Below are 18,685 nucleotides of genomic sequence, written 5' to 3' on the forward strand. Positions count from 1 at the left end.
TAATGTGGTTTCATAACACACAGATTTTTATGCCTTAATTTAAGGAGGTTGGTCTCGTTGAAATCAAAATCTATTTTGCTAAACGGGGTATGAATACGGCAGTCAGTATAAACTCTCTACTCAGTCGGTTTCTCTCCTGCTGAGGAAACAGGCACATATTTAAACAACAGCTACTAGAGAATAGAAAAGGACTTGAATACTGATGTTTGCTGTCTTTCTATTGTCAACATGCCACCAGAACTTGTTTCTGTTCATACAGGCACTAATAATGTCATTATGTTAATGTAAACAGTTTTACATCCCAGTTAGTCTACCCATTATTACAGTTATATCCTGTCTAAACAAAACACATCAGAGATGGTTATTGCGTGTGTGTGAGGGGCATGGGATGGTAACAGAACACTTGATCCCTCGCAAGTCCCCATTTCCCATGCCCTCTCATGTGTATGGAAGGCTTTCTGTGTAAGGGGTATGTGCGTATCTTTCTATGAGGGGGTCTCTAGTATAAACAGAAAATGAAAATAACTAGACAGAAATTTAGACTGAAATACCACCCTTAAGACACATCTGTCTCTTGTTGTTGTAAGACTTTTGGACTTCTTACCACAATGTCAAATACATTATATGAAATTTAGAGGTTGACATCAAAACCTTATTTGAAATGTTGCCACCTGCTGGTAGGTGACACCTCCACTTTTACTAAACTCACAATTTATATGCAAATCCATTTGTATTTCCTAAAGAGTAGTAGTTGTGGATGCACTGCCACAATCTGTCAGGCAGTAAAGTTTTTAATAGAGGCTGCATAAGTACAAACTCATGTTAAGTCATTTTTATTTACAAACAATAAATTTTATATCAGTTTCTTAATTAAAATGCCATTGTTTACACTGAGCTCCACAAATTTACCACCCCAGCCCCCATATTTGCCACAAAGTGCCCCTGGTATGGTAGCCAATGCTGACTTATATTACCAAAACATGGTTTTCACCAGATATGTGTCTATAACTATTACTGTATAACACAGGAATCTCAAAAAGAAAATACATACTCTCCTTCGAATAAAGAACATTTCTAAAAAGCTGACAAGACGGAGAAAGAGAATACAACGAAAAAAATAAAGGTTTGCGCACACAGAAATTTAGCACGTGATCATAATTATTTTTTATATATTAATTTCAGTCAAACTATTTGGAAGTAAATATAATCGCTGAAAAAAAAAACATGTTGTATAACCCGTTTAATTAATTACTGCGTAGCCCTTTCTTCCCTACAGTTCTCTGTCTTTAAAGACTTAAGGACAATTAATAGAAACCCCTGTTTCTGTTAATGATATAGAATGTAGACGACATGCTATTAACACTCAGACCTCTGAAGAACTAGCAGACAGAAGGACGTATTTGTGGTGGTTCTGTGGTCATTGTGTACTCGTGGGAGTGGTCGTGATTAGCCTCTGCAAGGTCGTACTTGAGAGTGCCGTTTCTTCCTCGATGTGTTGCAATGCATGCTGGTCACAGGAAGGCGGGGGGTCCAACTGAAAGGGATAAACTAGAGTGACTGAGAGACAGACAGCTAAAGAAAGACAGAGATAGACAGAGAGCGGTATTCACCTCTGAGCCTGAGGTAACAGTGGTCACAGTAGGGCTTGCGGTCTCTGATCCTGACCTGGGCTCCATCCTCTGACCGTCCGAGAGGATGCCTGCAGTCCACACACTGGGGAGACAACATGTGGTTAGTGAGAGGATTAAACGTGAAGCATCCAGCCACACAGCCCAAAGCCGACCAGAGACCCTGCTAGTTAAACACCAGTGCCCTAGCCCATCAGGAGGGGGAAGGGGGGGGGGGACACACTGGAGAAAAGGGAGGATGGATATGTGTGGGAATAATGGAGGGGGGTCCCCAAAAAAGGCTCAGGTGCACAGGAGTGGAAGTGTCTACAGAGGCAGTGCAAGAAAAGAGCGGTTTAACAGAACAAGGCCAACGCCCAGTAAGTACTCGGGCCAAGACCCAGGCTCCAGGCCCTGAGACCCAGGCCCCTCACCTGAAAGCAAGCCAGGTGGAAGCAGAGTGCCAGGGCCTCGATGACCATGGCTGCCCCCCTGCCCAGTGACCGCTCACACACACAGCATGCCAGACTGCCACTCACCACCCTGCAGCCAAGTAGGCACACGTACGAGGAAGAGGAGGGAGGGGCACACAGGAAATATCGTGCATACATCGTACACCTTTTACTTACACACACACACACACACACACACAGGTGTGACGGCTGTAATCTCTGCAGGAATTAGTGGTTGTTAAGAAGGGGTTGTGTTCTGTATACCCTCCACTGCACTGGTGAACATACACCAATACGCACACACAGGAAAAGATGGAACAGAAACAGACAACCTTAGCGGCACAACTCGTGCTCTGATTGGCCCATACCTGGCAGCAGGCTGAAAGCTGGGTTGTGATTGGCCATGGGGCTCCTCTCCAGGGGTGGGGGGGTGATGCTCTGATGACCCCGCCCCCAGACTGTAGCGGGAGGCAGACATCCTGCTGGGTGCGGAGTAGCCAGCAGCGGAGTGAGGGCGGTTCTGATTGACCGAGGAGGAGATGGGAGTGGTGGTGTCCAAGTTATCCAGGGACTCGTATCTATGGAGATAGGAACAGCTTTTAAAAACTCAGGGAACCCCCTTCCTCCTCCAACTTTTTTACCCCCCACACACACGCCTTCCCCAATCTCCCTACCTCCTCATGGGTATCCCTACGTAGACGGGCTCTTTGTAGATGCTGTTGCTGCTGCGCTGGCGGATCCAACTGTTGTCTGTGAGCAGCTGGGTCCTCTTCCTCATCTCCTCCAGGATACGCTGCCTGTCCTGCTCCACGTGGGACGCCCCCCCCGGGCCGCGCCTCTTCCGCCGCTCCTCCGGCCCCGCTCCTGCCAACCACCAACAACAGGCCAGCACTCAGGGGGGGAAAGCCAATGACGAGTCAAGGCGAGTTATGAGAGGCGAGAGCGATTAGGGCTCTTCTGACCTTTTGTCTCCTGCTTGTGAAGGCCATCCAACGCTGGGGTGGACTTGGACTTGGTCCTGAAACATTCCACACACACACAGGAAAGAGTTCACCAGTGATTACAAACAGCAGAGACGATCAACACAGACTGGTACCCCAGCCTCAGGAGAGACTGACCTGTCAGCAGCAGACAGCTTGGTGAAGCCATAGGAGGAGCCCCCTGACCTAGGGCAAGATAGGCAAGGGGGAGGGAGATAGGCAGGGAGAGAGGGAAGGAGGGAGGGGGATAGGCAGGGAGAGAGGGAAGGAGGGAGGGGGTTAGACAGGGAGAGAGGGGAGGAGGGAGGGGGTTAGACAGGGAGAGAGGGGAGGAGGGAGGGGGATAGAGGGGCATATGCAAGGGGAGAGGGCAGGAGAGAAGGGGATAGGCAGGGAGAGAGGGAAGGAGGGAGGGGGTTAGACAGGGAGAGAGGGATAGGCAGAGGGAGGGCCAGAAGAAGGGAGAGAGGCAAGGAAGGTGCAAGACAGGGCAAGAAGAGAGGCAGGTAAGGAGAGGGGCGAGGAGAGATGGAGGCAGAGCAGGAAGAGAGTCAGGGAGCGAGAGGCAAAGCACTTTACAAAACCGCTTTAGCCAAGTAAACTCAAAACACGTATACACTATGATATTCAAATAACACAAAGTAAAGTGGTTCGAAGCGTTTTCAGACAGTTCAGTACTAGCTCCTCATCCTCACCAGTTATTCTGCTCACACTGTCCATCTCTCTCTTCTCCCTGCTTCTCTGGCTCGGACTTCGCCTCTTTCCACACATGTTCCTTTTGGACCTGGTCCAACTCGGTATTATTCTTGTGATTGGTCACACCATTGGTAGGGGGCGTGGGCTGGCTCAGACATGATTGGGTGGTAGGCGCAGAGCCGGCTGTCCCATTGGTCTGTTCTGGCTTTCTGTCGACCTCTCCGCCTGCTTCTTGTTGAGCTCGCTGCCACTCTGCCTCCATCCTCTCCTGGTCACGCCTGTACTTCTCCTACAAAACACACACGCGAGTCAGGTGGTAAGTCACATGCAGCATTTTTATGTAGATGTGTGTGTGTGTGTGTGTACACGAGTGTGTGTTTTGACGGGGGGGGGGGGGGGGGAGGCCAGACCTGTAGGAGGCGCTCCTGCTCCTCCTGCCACCTCTCCTGTCTCCTGCGCTCCTCCTCTGGGTCCCAGGACCAGCTGCAGGGCAGGGGGCTGATGGAGGGCACTTGCAGCTGGGGGCAGGTCATATTCACATTACTACACACACACACACATTTCTTGAAGAAGTGTCTGCCTCTCATGTGACTTACGTCTGATATAGCGGACTCCGAGCCCCCTGAAAGAGAGAGAGAGCATGATTGACAGAAAAAAAAAAATCATAAATACAAACCGAGTTGACGCGAGCAGTACGAGTTTCCTCTTGAGTGTTTAAACAAAATTAAGTCACTTCTGATTGGACATTTCTCAGACAAAAGAAAGCACTGCACACCAATCAAAGTTGGGATATAACCCAGCCAGCACCAGCAAACCTGCTCTCTGTGTAGTGTGTTATTTCCTTGATCAATGCATGCATGCATGCGCGCACACACACACACACACACACACACACACACACACACACACACACACACACAGTAAATGATTACCACAGAGGTAGACCCAGGAGCTGACCCCAGATGACCCTGAGGAGAAAGGTTACACATCTCAGACAGACAGCAGACAAACAGAATTCAACCAGGATTGTGGAGCTCCAGCTGTGTGGAGAAAACGGTATGATTCCGGAATTGGATCGGATTATTTTATGAACCCGCATCTGGATTATTATTCTACGTACCCGGACGTTTCTAGATTAGAATGATCTGGCACACACGGAAGCAGTGGCGTGCCCCAGTACCAAGCCGGGAGACTATGCACCCGAGTTCACGGAGTTTTACCTTTCTGCTTAAAGAACTCTGCTCTCCTCTTCCTGTTTGTCAGAGTAATACGGTTCACCTCTAGATGAAGGAAGGAGGAAACGTTTCAGTGGAAATGGAGGGAGAGAAGAAGAGAAGGAGAAGGGGAGGTAGAGAGGGGAAGGAGGAGGAGTTAGAGATGAAAGGAGTGTCGGAAGGAAAAGGAGGTTGTTGGAAGACGGTAAGAGTTACCCTGCAAAAGCATCTGAATGTTATGTTCCTGTTCTGGTCTGTAGTTACCTCTGCTTCTGATGGGGACTGGGTCTTCATGGAAATTGCCATTCTTGCCTTTTGATGCCACCTCCTGGAATGAAAAGAGTAAACATGAGGAACGTGGAATGCAGAGACCCTGGAACACAAACCATATGGACCTTTCTACATGTGGAAAGTCCGACTGGGGATCCACGGTAAGAGGGTTTTCTCTAATAACTGATCATCTAATGCTCGCGTCCACTGAAGCAGGACTTCCACTGACCTGGATGGGTTTGGTCGTAGCTGTCGTCTTGGAGACGTCAGCATCTTCTGACTGCTCACTTGCACATTGGTTGGGGCGACCAATCAGAGTGGGAGCTCCCGATGTCAGGTTGATGGTCTTATGACAGCTCTGATGCTGCGAGGCACCACTGGCCCAGTCTGGACCACAATACAGCACAAGAGGACCGAGAAAACATGATCTCTGATTGACTGATCAACTAATTGGTGAAATGGCTCAATTGGTGTTAGAAAATGTTTCTATATTGGCTAGAGGATTCCGATGGCTGTGATATTGTAACGAGAACGTGAAGCTCTGGTCACTGGCTCTCTCACCGTTGTTGCCGTAGCGACGTACGTCCATGGTGAGGCTGCCAGTCTGCATGGCGGAGCTCATTGTGCCCTTCCACTGCGTGTAGCTCATCTGTGCCACCTTGCGCCCGCCCACCGCCACTATCTCATCACCCACCTGCAGTTGGCACTGCTCGGCAGGGCTACCTGGGGAAGGGGAGGAGGGGACGGAGAGACGAGAGGGCAAGAGGAGGTCACTGCCGACAAGACCAGATCCCTGACCCCAGTTTTGGTCAAAGTTTTCCAGACCAGATCCCTGACCCCAGTTTTGGTCAAAGTTTTCCAGACCAGATCCCTGACCCCAGTTTTGGTCAAAGTTTTCCAGACCAGATCCCTGACCCCAGTTTTGGTCAAAGTTTTCCAGACCAGATCCCTGACCCCAGTTTTGGTCAAAGTTTTCCAGACCAGATCCCTGACCCCAGTTTTGGTAAGAGATCTCCAGACCAGATCCCTGACCCCAGTTTTGGTAAGAGATCTCCAGACCAGATCCCTGACCCCAGTTTTGGTCAGAGATCTCCAGACCAGATCCCTGACCCCAGTTTTGGTCATAGATCCAGTGAGAGGTACTCTGGTGTTGAGTGTGATGCGCCCTGGGAAGACACACTTCTCACATCTCCCTCGTCAAACATTCATGAACCTCATGCTTCGTGGCCACACACACACACCTTCGCAGAACACACACACACAGGCAGACACAAACATACCCCACTGACACACGCTCAGAAACATAGGTAGTGACAGCTCTCCCTTTGGAATGTTTGCATGGGGGGTTATGGGACAGGGGCAGTGCCCCTGTGACAACAAGCTTGTACCCCTTTGTAGACCCCCTAAATGTAGAGTCTGAATAATCATAAACATGGTCTTTTGCCTGTTGATGCCTGCAATGCAGTGAAGGAAACTATATGACAACAATAATGTTTAATGTAACTGGCCCCTCTAACAGTACAACTGACCCCAGATTGCCTGCCTGCCTGCCTGCCCCCCCCCCCCGTTGAAATGGTCTAGAACGTCCCCTGAACATTGGATGGATCACTTCCAGACAAAACATTCCCAGCCTGAGCTTAATTCCACTCTCTCCAACAAGACTTGCCTTGGTTCCAAATGAATCTGCAACACTAGCCCTTCGCTAACAAACAACAAAATCATATTGAAACTTTACCAATGATGAACTATAGTCAGGCACAGAGTTTAGACTCACTGTTCAACAGGCCACAAACAGTACGACTTACAGAACCTAAATTACTCATTGAACAGTAGGAGCAACAAAACAATATCACAAGCACGCCTTTAAATACCCTCTGATGCTTCGCAAACGACACGAACGTTTAGCAGCCAACTCAATTTCTAATCGAATGAGTAAACTCTCTCAGTCACCATCTTTGACCTCTGGATGAGGAGAAGAAAGCGTTCACTCTGTCACAGGCCTGGGGGTGGAGAGGAGGGGTCCAACTCACCTGGATGGACCAGTTGAACGTGCGCTCCTGTAGAGTCCCACTGTGTCTGGAAACCAAAGTCTGGTCTGCTGTTGGGTTTCAGGCTCAAGCTCACTCTCATGTCACTGTGACGACGCTGGGAGACACACACACACGCATATCTGGTATCCTGTGCTTCCTGACGGTAACTAAAACCCTCTGACATTATGATGGACTAGGACGAGGTGAGAATCACACCAAAAAAATGTTTGACACGCTCTCTCACGCATACACTCTCACATGCGCTCTCTCATACATCTTTGGCATGTAACCAAAATCAACAAAGCCACACAATCCCACTCACCTGTGGGATGTGCTGCCTGTGTCCAGGTATGGGGGTGTCTGGGCAAGGGAGAGCAGCACTACCACCACGTGCCTGGGTCTGGAAGTGGGTCTTGGGGTAAGCTTGAGCCTGGACGGGGGTCTGTGATTCAGTACATGAAGCTTTGGTCTGAAGAGAGGCCAAACTTCTTCTCTCCTCCTCGTCATACTCTCCATCTTCCTTGCTGTTGTTAGTCTGATTGTCCCCCGGCCAGGATTGACTTTTAACCTGTCTGAGGGAGGAGGGGCTGGTCTGGGTTGGTGGTTGGTCTTTCTCTGCATTGAAAGTGACCGACTTACGGTTGACTACCTGCACAGAAAGAATGAAAGGTTAAATCACTCGAACAAAAGTGTGTGTGTGCGTGTGTGTTTAGCAGCGGTCACCAAGAGCATGTTAAATGATTCATAAGAGATGCAAGGCGAGCAGAGAACACTGGGTAACACAAGCCCTTGCACAAGCACACACACAGTGTGCATAGTAGTTAGTGGGCCAATACAATTGTGGATGACTGACTGAAGCCAGGTAGGTAAGTAGTTAGTGTTCACGGAAGTGGCCACTGTGGAGGTCCAGTGTTGCGGAAGTCAGCTGAGGTCACGACTTAAGCAATTAAGGCTTCAAAACACACCATACACATGCCAAATTTCTCAAAGACACCTCACTCACCTTGAAGAGCCTGGGTAGGGTGGACACTAAAGAGGGTTTGGTTCCGAAAGGCCTCGGTGTGACGACCACAGAGAGACGGCAGCTACCCTCTGACCTTCTAAACCCCCGGGGGAGAGTGGCAGATACTCTGGCCCCGCCAAGCTTGCCCTTGGCCGCCCCAGACCCCCCAGACCAGGACCCGGTCCTGGAGCTGTATCTGTACAGGCCAGCGTCTGGCTCAGCCATGCCCCGTTCAGGCTGCTTATCCATGGGATGGTGGCCATTGAGCCTAGCCTCTTCCCAGGGTCTGGATCCACCCTGGGGTGGATGGTTTTGGAGATGGAGGTTTGGTACAGAGTCCCTAGTGGTGAGGTCCACTGACACAAGCAGCTGGGCATCAGCTGGGGGGTCCATAGTGGAGAAAGACGACTGTGGGACAGCACTGTTGGCAGGGGTAGAGCTGGTCCCATTGGAGAGCTTTGTTGTGGTTCTGGTCTGTTCTGGGAGAGTGGGTCCGCTCCAACCCGGCACAGATGTGGTTCTGTCCACCACTAGAGCCCGGTCCTGTTTCACAGTCAGGGAGGACAACGGGAAGTCCACTGTGGACACGGGAGCTCCTCCAGCTCGGTCTGCTGCCAGGGAGACGGCGTGACTCTCTTCCAGAGGAGAGGCATCGGAGGGAAGCATGGTCGGGCTGGGAGGCCCCTGGGCCTGGAGGGAGAAGGGGCTCTCGGTGGCGTAGCCACGGGACAGCAGAGCTCGTGTCTGGGGTCTGAGCACAGCAGAGGGCTCCTTGCCTGTGGGGGAATCAATGGGAGAGGAGGAGGATTCCTGACGGCGTGGAGGCTGCTGGTCCCTGGAGGATGGAAGGATGAAAGGAAAAGGGAGGAGTAGGAGGAAAGATAAGAAAGGAGAGGGGAGGAAGAGGGATGGGGGTCAGATTACGGTGCTATCATCATGCATGAACAACAGCAGCAGGTACTCAGTCTGGGTTGAGACACACACACACACACACACACACACACACACACACACAAAGATAAGGTGTCAAACAAGCCTGGTAATGAAGTCACAATCACACTGAAGATGAATTATTTCTTCACAAAGCATGCAATCGAGTTTGTTTATGTTATGCGAGTGTGTATTCACACCTTTTCTCCTGCAGTCCGCCTAGTGACCTTGTGTCTGTGGGGCTTGCACCACTCCCATTAGCCAGCTCGCCAGTCACCTCCCTCTCCTGTACCTTTCTGCGCAGGTCAGAGGTGGTGCTCCTGCGACGATTCTTCCACTTGGTCAGAGCCTAACACACAAACACAACCACACACCAATACACAGTCATTGTTTACCTTATGGCTTAACAGCTGAGTAAAATGGAACTTAGTAAGTATATTACTGGAATATAGTAAGTATATCATTATAATATTGAAGAGCAGAAAAGATAGGGTTGGGCCTCACATCCTGCCACTTTGCCTCGCTGTCCTTCACTCTGATATCTGTTGCCATGCCAACACGCCCCTCGGACCCCTGGCGAACAGGCTGCTGGGTCCACTGGCTCACGGCAATGTCACTCAGAGACTTGCTCCTGATTAGGCGAGGAGAGATTGATCACCATCATAACACTGGTTATCTGCTTATAGGGCGACTTGCTGATCACACATGGCAGTGTTATGACAGACGAGAGCCCCCTTTATCTTCACTGCAACGTCGTTATGCTTAATAGAAAAATGCATAGAGAAACATCGCCCTCTTCTGGTCAGGGCATGACAAACACTGAAGTCAGGAGTCAAACATGCTGTAAACAGCACAGCAAGCATAGGGCATGGACACACAGCAACAAGACCTTTCGATGAGTGAGCAGGCTGCAGAAGACACGAGATGAACAGCAGACGTTATCATCAACCTTATGATCACCATGAAGGCAAGAACGTGAAAGCACAGTACACAGCAGGGCCACATAGCATTCATACTTGGAGCATCACATCAGGCTGGGAGGGAGAGCAAGCGTCATGCTGGGACAAAGCCAGCCAGAGTAACTGGGGAGGGGGAGTCATGGAGGCTAAAGGCAGGGCACCATTCTCTTCCACACAGTCAGAGGCAAAAAGTAGACCATTCCCAAACATACACTTACAGATGCATTCCAGGTAATCATGCGACAAACGTCAACAAATGTCATATTGATTAGCTGTTGAAAACGACTTCTGTGAGATCTGCGAATCGCGTCCCGAAGACTGGAAAACAACCAAGCAACCACAACCATGCAACAGCCAATCACATTCAGGGAAAGGGTGGCGGGGGGGTATAGGGAATGTCAACTTACCATATCCAACCAGGGTTGACCTGGGGGGGCCTAGAGAACCAGAAAAACCAACCCAAAGTCACTGAACTACTCATCAACTAATAATGAAACAAAAATAACTGTCAATAGCACTAACAATTATTGAAAGAACCAGAGTCCAGAACATTAACCTCATGCAGATGCCAACGAATTAGAAAACATGCTGTGACGCTGTTCCATAGCAAATGATACCAAACACCTAGTAGGGGACAGAATTGTCCCTGACACTGTCCCTCACAGAAGAGTGTGGTTGACGTGTGATGACCCTGATCACACAAGGGTGTGATAGACATAAATCAGTCTTCTCCATCTCTGTCCCACACACACACACACATTCATTACACAAACAGCTACTTCTTGTGACGAGTATTTTATTATTGCAGATTCAGTTAGACAGATGCTTTGGTCCATCCTTAGCAAACACACAGCAAGTTGCAGTATTTCGAGGTCTCTTTCGCACTGTGGCACACAGCGAACTGAGCCTGCTCTAGAAGTGCGCATGTCATTTTAGTCTATCAGTAGAACAACAAGCATCTCTTTGTCAAGAAGCCTTCATCCGAGGCGTTTCAAAAGCAGATAAAACGCGTGCAGAACCAAGGAGAGGCTGGAGATAAAGTTTAGAACACACACACACACAGAGAGAACAGATCTACAGGGAGAGAGCTGCGTCTGGTTTGCATGATTCACAGAAACGCGGCACGGGATAGGAGATTGTGACCGTTTCAAAAAGGTAGTTCAGGTGCGGTGTGGGAGGGCGGAGGAAGCAATGGAGGGGGGGTGGGACACAGGAGAGCGGAGCCGGGGGGTGACGTCACCATCATAGTCATCCTCATACGAGCCCAACATCTTCCTGCTACAGACATGGAGGTAGGGGAGTGGGAGAGAAAGAGTGAGAATGAACGGAAAGAAAGAAAGGGAAAGGAGAAATAAAAATAAGTTACCACATGAGGGGGAAACGCTAAGGAAAAGCGTGATGGGATCCCCAGCTTCTCTCATCTCCAGCCTCCCCAACACTCTCAGCCCCACCTGCCCCCCCAAGCCCCGTCAGAACCTCAGGCTTGGCCAAAGGGTCTTGTACCATGGTGTACCTGGGTCTCCTATGAGACACCAAGCCTCATTCTTAAGCCCCAAGTCCAGCCAACCAACAACACTGCCACGAGGCCCTACAGGGTCTTCTCTGAGAAGCCTGCCTCCAAGTCGCACCACCACCCTCACCACCCAACTCGAGCTGAGAGCACTGCAACCCCAGTGCCAAATAACTTCAAGTCAGCCCTATGCTCCAGTTCCCAAACTTCAAATCCAGCTACCCTGGAGCCAACACCTTAACCCACGATATCCTGCCTTCCCCCACCCAGGCCTAACCTGAGGCCAACCATCTTGCGGTACCAGGGTCTCCTCTGGGAGCCCAGCTTGATGCGGCCCACCCGAGTCTCCTCTTCGGGGGTCCAGTACTGGGGCAGGAAGCGGTCGGAAGCTGGGTTGATGGAGGTCTGGTGCAGGCTTTGCTCCAGCCTCCTGGTGTACAGGTCATCTAGGACGGGGTCCGCCTCCCCCAGCTCACCTTCGGAGTCTTCGTCCTCAGAGTCTCTCTCACAGAGAGCCCGTAGGAGGATCTCCTTGTCCAAGGTTCGGTCCGTGTCGGAGCGTGGCGTGGGGATACAGGACAGTGAGGTGGAGGAGCTTCTGCCCCGGAGACAGGTACACACCACACTTGGAGTCAAGCGTTATTTGCGATAAACTACTTGAGGTGTGCTTGATTTCCATTACCCAGTGCATTGAAACCTATGAAACGGTCCCAGAGTGCAACCTCTGTAAAGTAAATCAAATACACCTCAAATACACGTAGGTAACGTTTAAGGATGGAAGACATCCAATCACCACACACACACACACAGTGCAGTTCCACACAGTGCAGTTCCAATCAGTGGCCACCACAGTAGCGTTAATGATGTTCAGGGATCAAGCTTTCTCCTCTCTTATACCTAACAGGGTTAGCTCTAGCGGGTAAGTAGGTCATCAACACTGCAGAGCACCAAAAGCACTGACCTCCAGTCTGAACTGGGAGAGACCAAGGCTCGTCTGAGGGGGATCGCGACCTTCGCCCACCTCTGAGGGCTCCCCAAGGTCAACCGGCTGGCCCGCACGCTCATGGGAATGGCAAAGTTTGTGGGAGGGGCGGGAGTGGGGAAGTGAAACCTGCGGCTGGCCCAATCATCAGTCACCAGGTCTGGTTCCGGCCTATCAGCATTGTCAGAGTCACTGTCGCTATGGTGATCGTAAGCCCATTGGAGGAACTCGTTGACAGGTGGGAGATGGGAAAGGGGCTGGCTCAGAGGGGTGTGGTCCTGTCTGGGTTTTGGTCACCGTGGAGATAATCAGCAATTGGAATCTAACACAACTACTTTATGTGTACATTCTTATTGGTCATGTTTTTTTGTGTACAAGCAACACAGCATTATGACAAATGTATATAGAAATGCCAAATCTGCGAGAAAAAAAAAATTAAGCTAATATCTCACCATGTAAGTAAGTCACAGCAAAGCCACAGCACATTTCATCACACCAACATGCTGAATACTGATGCTCACACGATGCCCTGGTAGCCTAGAGTCTAGCTCAGCCAAGCTAAGCTACAGAGCTGTTCATTAACAACTATACTGTGAGAGAGGCAGGGCCCCAAGATCCAGCACTTTCCATCATCACAAACAAGTTCAAAAGTAACTTGCTTGCTGTCCAGCATAGCATAAAAATACAAACTATGTAAGAGCATTTTAAGCTTCCTTAAAAAGTATGTATAACCTTTGATGTTTAAATGACCTTGACAACAATTTGTAAATATATATGAAGCTTATACAGACGTATTAGGGTTTCTGTGCAATTAGTTAAGCTTCTAGAACAATATTTTAAAGAGCGCCTCAAGCTGGGGTGTGTAAAAGCCAATGGCAGGCTGTGCTGGGAAAGTGGGGTCCATACCTGATGAGAGGGCTAGGGGGGGCCGCCCCCGCCCCTCTCCGGTCCTCCTCCTGCCCCAGCCGTTTCCTGCGCAGGGGCGCTGGGATGTAACCCCGATCTCGCTGGGCCGCTGGGTCAGTGGGTCTGGAGATGCTCTCCATCCTGAAGCCCTGTTCTGCTTCGCTCCCACAACCTGGAGAGACACAAAGGGAGTGGGGAGGAGAGACAGGGGCAGAAGCCCAGTGAGTAAGAGGGCAGGTGGAAGGAGAGAGAAGATGGGGGGAGATGAAGGGAGACAGAAAAGTCAAAGAGATCCAAATAACGGAATGAAGAACGAAAGGCAACAGGAAGAGAACCTGCGGAGATCCAGAGGAGGAGTGTGACGCACCCTGCCCCAGGGCCCAGCTCCAGTCCTGGGCCCATCCCTCCACACCCCCCTCTTACCCTCCACACCCCCATGTGGAACATGCCGGAATGTCTCACTGACGAAAGCAGAGCATGCAGGGCAGGGGTGCGTTCAGAAAAGAAAACATTCAAAATATGTCAGATGGCTAAAAGAGCATAGGCAGGACCAAGAGCGTTGCAGTGTAAGGCATCAGGGTTCTTGGGTACCGAGAGGTGCGTTGAGACGTTGAGCGTTCTCACCCTGACTGCTGGCCCTGATGGTGCATGTCTCCAGGGAGTCCAGGCCATCCAAAGACTCCTCCCTCCAGTAGGCTGGGTGTTGGAGCTGCTCCTTTTCTGGATACCAGGCCTCACTGTAACCACTGTCCCTCAAACCTGCCCCCACCCTGGGACATGACGATTCCTCCAGAGCCTGAGGAGGAAGGCAGGAGGGAGGGAGGGAGGGAGGGAGGGACAGACAGACGGGAAGAGACAGAGATGGAGACAGAGAGAGAAAGGGAAAGACTGTAGATCAAGTGAACTGAATAGAAAATGACTGTTGAGGGTAGAGGATTGAGAGCAATCCTGGACTGACAGCTGTGACTAAGCCACATACATACAGCACATCAGCCGTACACGGACGCTGCGATTGGACAGAGCCGTGACAAAACGACATACAGCGGTTACCTTGGACAGAGCGATGCCCAGCAGGCCCTCGAAGGCCCTGAGGTTGAGTTGAGGCCCACTGTAGCAGGGGTCCACCTGGGCCTTCCTACCAAGCCAATAGATGGTGATCAGAACCTGAGAGAGAGAGAGGAGGGGGGGGAAGGAGGAAAAGGGGTAAGGATGTCATGTGAACATATGCATACTTTCACATAGCATAGAAACACTAAAGAGTGCTCACGTTCTTCGACCTTCTGTTGCTTTCGTCACGTCTGAAAGAAAAAGAGATATTAGGAACTACACACTTCTCATCGTGGCCCGGTTAAGATATAGCATACTGAGGCACAGACTGGTACCACACACTATGCACTAGAATGTCAACATGACAGTGTGTATATAGCAGTCAGCAGCCAAAGTCTCTCTCTCACACACATCAACACACACACACACACAGCAGGTAGTAGGGCTGCACGATTATGGCCAAAATGATAATCACGATTATTTTGATCAATATTGAGATCACGATTAATTATCACGATTATTTGTTAATTTTAACCAAAACAAATGTTATTGTCGCTTGATTGGCCATGACTGACGTCAATGCAGCAAACCACGAGAGGCAGGAATGTCCGACTTTACGGAGCCGTTCACAATTCCTCCCCGACTGCAAGCGGCAACTCTCGCTGGTCCTTTCATGCAGCCACAGCGAATGTTGAACGCACCTATTGGTTTACGGAGCGCTAGATTGGCTTTGCAAAAAAGAAAGAAAAAAAACGTATACGGAATGATGCATTTTAAATATCGCTCGATCACGCTAATTTGATTGTGGGAAGCCAAAGTCGGGATCGTGATTACAATTTGATTAATTGTGCAGCCCTACTAGGTAGTCTTCCTATAAATAACCTTCCCAGTCCCAACTCTCCTTGCTTTGACATCCTCCCAGTTCAGTCAGTAGTGAAGTACCAGACTGAACCCCAAAACTATGGTCCAACTGTTCTTAGTGACTTAGCATGTGTACTGTGTGTGTGTGTGTCTAGGCTCTGGTTACTGTATATAGTTATAAAAGGGAACGAGGTGTGTGTGCATGCCTGTTCTAGGTTTCGTTTTTCTGTTTGGTTAAGTCACAAGATGACCTGTGTTTGAGTTTTCAGTTCCATTTGCAAAACCACAGATTCACTTGACATGGAAATTCAAATGACTGATGATAAATGTACACAGAGGACAAGTGGGATGTCCCGTTGTTATTAATACTGGGTCAAAGGGAGAATGGTGTGTGTGTGGGATGTCCCGTTGTTATTAATACTGGGTCAAAGGGAGAATGGTGTGTGTGTGTGTGTGTGTACCGAAGGTTGACACGAGTGGACAGGTCCTGCAGGTCACCAGGATGAAACAGCTGAGCCTCGTTCAGACCAAGTTTCCCACAAGCCCTCAGAAACACGTTTACGTTGTCCTGCAAGGAGGAGGATAGGAGAGGTTTAGATCAGTCATGCAGCAGAAAAATCAGCCTGTCAGGAAACCACAACAGAGCCCGACTTCCTGGCAGACACAGGTACTTTGTGAGCTTGCACACAAACACACTCTTACCAGTCCAGCAATGGGAGTAGACAGTCTGTTGACTCTCTTTATGACCCCAGGTTTCAACTGGTTGATCAGACTGAGAAATAAGAAAGGTGTAAAGAGACAGTATGTTGCGTTTGTTATTAGTAGTTTGGCTTTAAGATGTTTTCGTTTGCCAAGTAAGGGTAGAATACTTGGGCAGCACGTCACTACACCCGCTTTAGTGTCCCTAGTATCAGGTCTAGTATCGTATAGTACTCACTCGCAGAGCAGGACCCCATCTTCTAGTGCACGGCGGAAGTTGCTACTTCGAAATGATTTATGTGTCACTTCCTGTGGAGACAGGGAAACGGCATTCATAGTTGTCTGCTCAAATCAGATCCCAGTTCTCACACCCTCTATGGGGTCCATCAGCCCCACACACCTGGCTAACGATTTGTTAGACCTGACCCTCACTATAATGACCTCCAATTAGCATACCATCTCGTCTTTCGCAGGAACACACAAACCATAGCGTCCACAGAAACATGGACACACACACTATTGACTTCTACAGGAACAGACACTCCTACTATCCATTCCTTCATCCAATGTTAACTGGAGAGAAAGATCATTTGGGGGGGGGGGGGGGCAGCTAGTTAAGAGAGCATGACATGGGCCGGGTGCCAACCGGAATGCCAGGTCTTGGTAGGTTAACTTTGCACTGCGGTTCCATAACAGCCAGGGGTACTAATGACCCCGAAAGCTGCTTCCTGATTGAGGGCGATTCACACGGTCAGCTGAGCAGGTACGTGACGGGGTCACTTCAGTAACCAAGAGGAGGGACACATGGGGGGTTGAGCAGGCCCCCATTGTTCATTCATAGTGAGGTGGTCCAGTGTGTGTGTAGGGGGGTGGGGGGGGCTAGAGAGAATGTGGGGTGAAAGGGGATGGGTCCCTCATCAGTGCGCTCCTCTCATTCTTTGATGTTCCCCTAGTCTCACAATTTACCTCTCCACTTATCACTGGCTCACCCTAATTAGACCCCTTGCACAACTCCCATACACTCTCTGTGTTCTCTGTGAGGCTCTGCAGGTTCCCTTCTCCCCTTTGTCCACCAGAATAGTGCGACCAACTACCCCAGCTCTGAGACTGCAATGAACAGCAGCCGATTCATAACTGAACGACTATGCAAAACAGAGTTTTCGTGCGAGCATGCCTGAAAAACACAGTAGGCCTACAGGACTTTGAATCTACAATGTCTATCTGAGCTCATTTGCTAATGCAAAAAATACTTGTATCAGTACATGAGCTGTAAAACTAAGCAAACGCTTACTTTATTGGCACTACCAGCCATTTAAGTATTATCATGTTCTCAAAACACCCTTACCACATTGTTTGCCTGTGATGATGTAAGGGCTATCAAGTATAGCATGGACTCACTATAGCCAAGTGTGTGTGTGTGTGTGGGTAAAATAATGTGTTTGCTACAAAAACTGGCCAATTTATTATTGACTTAACTGACTGACTAAACATGTTCTAGACTGTGTCAATTAGTAAAAAGGTTAATAAGAAGGAATCAAGCACAGTCTTTGGAATAGAGCAGCAAATAGTTTAGAATAGTAGTTAGATGTTGTAACGAGACTGACCTCCAGCCACCGCTGCGCCTCGCTATAGGCATCTTCGCAGCTTACGGTGGTGTGCTCACGCCACTCCATCAGAAATCCGCCAAGGTGCCTGAAAGACAAACAAAATGTGTCGTTAAATAACGACTTAAAACATAGCATACAGCTGATTTGATTTGATGAATGGTTTACCAGATAACTACACGGCCTCTCCACGCTTTAACCCCTCTACAAACAATGTTGCCAACACAACGGCAAAAATTATTATGGCAGGCTATTATTCTCAACAAATGACACAGCTCACCTGTAACTGCAAGGTTCACCGGGAAAACTTGGAGAGAAAAAAACGTTCGTGCTCGCCCGTTAAAGCTTTCCCGTTAATTGACTGGTTTAACTCAACCACCTTTCGGTAACCAACTACTATATGATGCTCAACAAACTCCCTTCTCGGGTTTTGTGGGCGTTTCCGCTCCGCGAAACACAGGACCGCTCTTCAGCCGCAATTTTCTCTTGTTTTGTGTCCCAATTTGACGTGTAGGTTTCTCTTCCTGTTTAATTTTGTTTCCATGTGTTCATGCTTCACTCTCGTTTTCATAGTTAATTTAGTTGACTGACAGGTGACTTAAGTTAATTCTTTGCTACATCACTTTTTGGTTTCATGAAAAGTGAATAATTTGTTTGCTCCATTTATGTTTCCAGCAGATGGCACCACAGACCGTCAGAGTTCTCACGTTCATTGGCTAATCTCACTTCAATGGTCTTGAGTGTCTTTATCATCACAGACTGCACAGCCCACCACCTAGTTTACTTTACATAATATTACTAATTGCATAGCTTAGTTACTTGCATGGCAATTACACAGCTGAACTTCAAAATCTAGTTGGCATAATAAGAAAATTATAACATTGTTTTAGATGATGATAGCCTTTAGCCTACATGTTCCATGTACACAGTCTGCC

At 49.2% G+C, this 18,685-nt stretch overlaps 1 protein-coding gene across 2 annotated transcripts; it reads right to left on the reverse strand.

Moving 5' to 3' along the window:
* Nucleotides 1-773: 773 nt before the first annotated feature.
* Nucleotides 774-18,377, reverse strand: LOC134007690 (LIM domain only protein 7-like). Of its 2 annotated transcripts, XM_062447314.1 has the most exons (30): nucleotides 18,031-18,377; nucleotides 17,751-17,846; nucleotides 16,385-16,455; nucleotides 16,150-16,219; nucleotides 15,909-16,015; nucleotides 14,807-14,837; nucleotides 14,590-14,703; nucleotides 14,164-14,335; nucleotides 13,540-13,711; nucleotides 10,549-10,578; nucleotides 9,687-9,813; nucleotides 9,383-9,531; nucleotides 8,253-9,087; nucleotides 7,572-7,898; nucleotides 7,250-7,364; nucleotides 5,781-5,942; nucleotides 5,449-5,606; nucleotides 5,214-5,277; nucleotides 4,956-5,015; nucleotides 4,668-4,703; nucleotides 4,332-4,357; nucleotides 4,146-4,253; nucleotides 3,735-4,024; nucleotides 3,178-3,225; nucleotides 3,022-3,077; nucleotides 2,734-2,923; nucleotides 2,428-2,637; nucleotides 2,042-2,150; nucleotides 1,611-1,713; nucleotides 774-1,534 (listed from the first exon to the last, which is right to left on the reverse strand). In XM_062447314.1, the coding sequence occupies exons 2-30, from the start codon at nucleotides 17,817-17,819 to the stop codon at nucleotides 1,512-1,514; spliced, it is 4,032 nt and encodes a 1,343-aa protein (XP_062303298.1). In that variant the 5' UTR covers nucleotides 17,820-17,846; nucleotides 18,031-18,377; the 3' UTR covers nucleotides 774-1,511. The 2 variants fall into 2 exon arrangements, with proteins under 2 accessions (XP_062303298.1, XP_062303299.1); XM_062447315.1 differs by lacking the exon at nucleotides 10,549-10,578 and having other exon boundaries at nucleotides 18,031-18,376.
* Nucleotides 18,378-18,685: the final 308 nt, after the last annotated feature.

Source organism: Osmerus eperlanus, chromosome 21 (assembly GCF_963692335.1).
Source record: "Osmerus eperlanus chromosome 21, fOsmEpe2.1, whole genome shotgun sequence".
Lineage (NCBI taxonomy): Eukaryota > Metazoa > Chordata > Actinopteri > Osmeriformes > Osmeridae > Osmerus > Osmerus eperlanus.

Bases quoted from the DNA above. Each gene is read 5' to 3' on its own strand.
- LOC134007690 (XM_062447314.1), bottom strand. From the start codon at position 17,819: ATGGAGTGGCGTGAGCACACCACCGTAAGCTGCGAAGATGCCTATAGC. The intron at 9,814-10,548 runs GTAAGTTGACAT...TCGCCTAATCAG, and splicing joins GTCAACCCTGGTTGGATATG to GAGCAAGTCTCTGAGTGACA. The intron at 5,943-7,249 runs GTGAGTTGGACC...CCCCTTCCCCAG, and splicing joins CGTTCAACTGGTCCATCCAG to GTAGCCCTGCCGAGCAGTGC.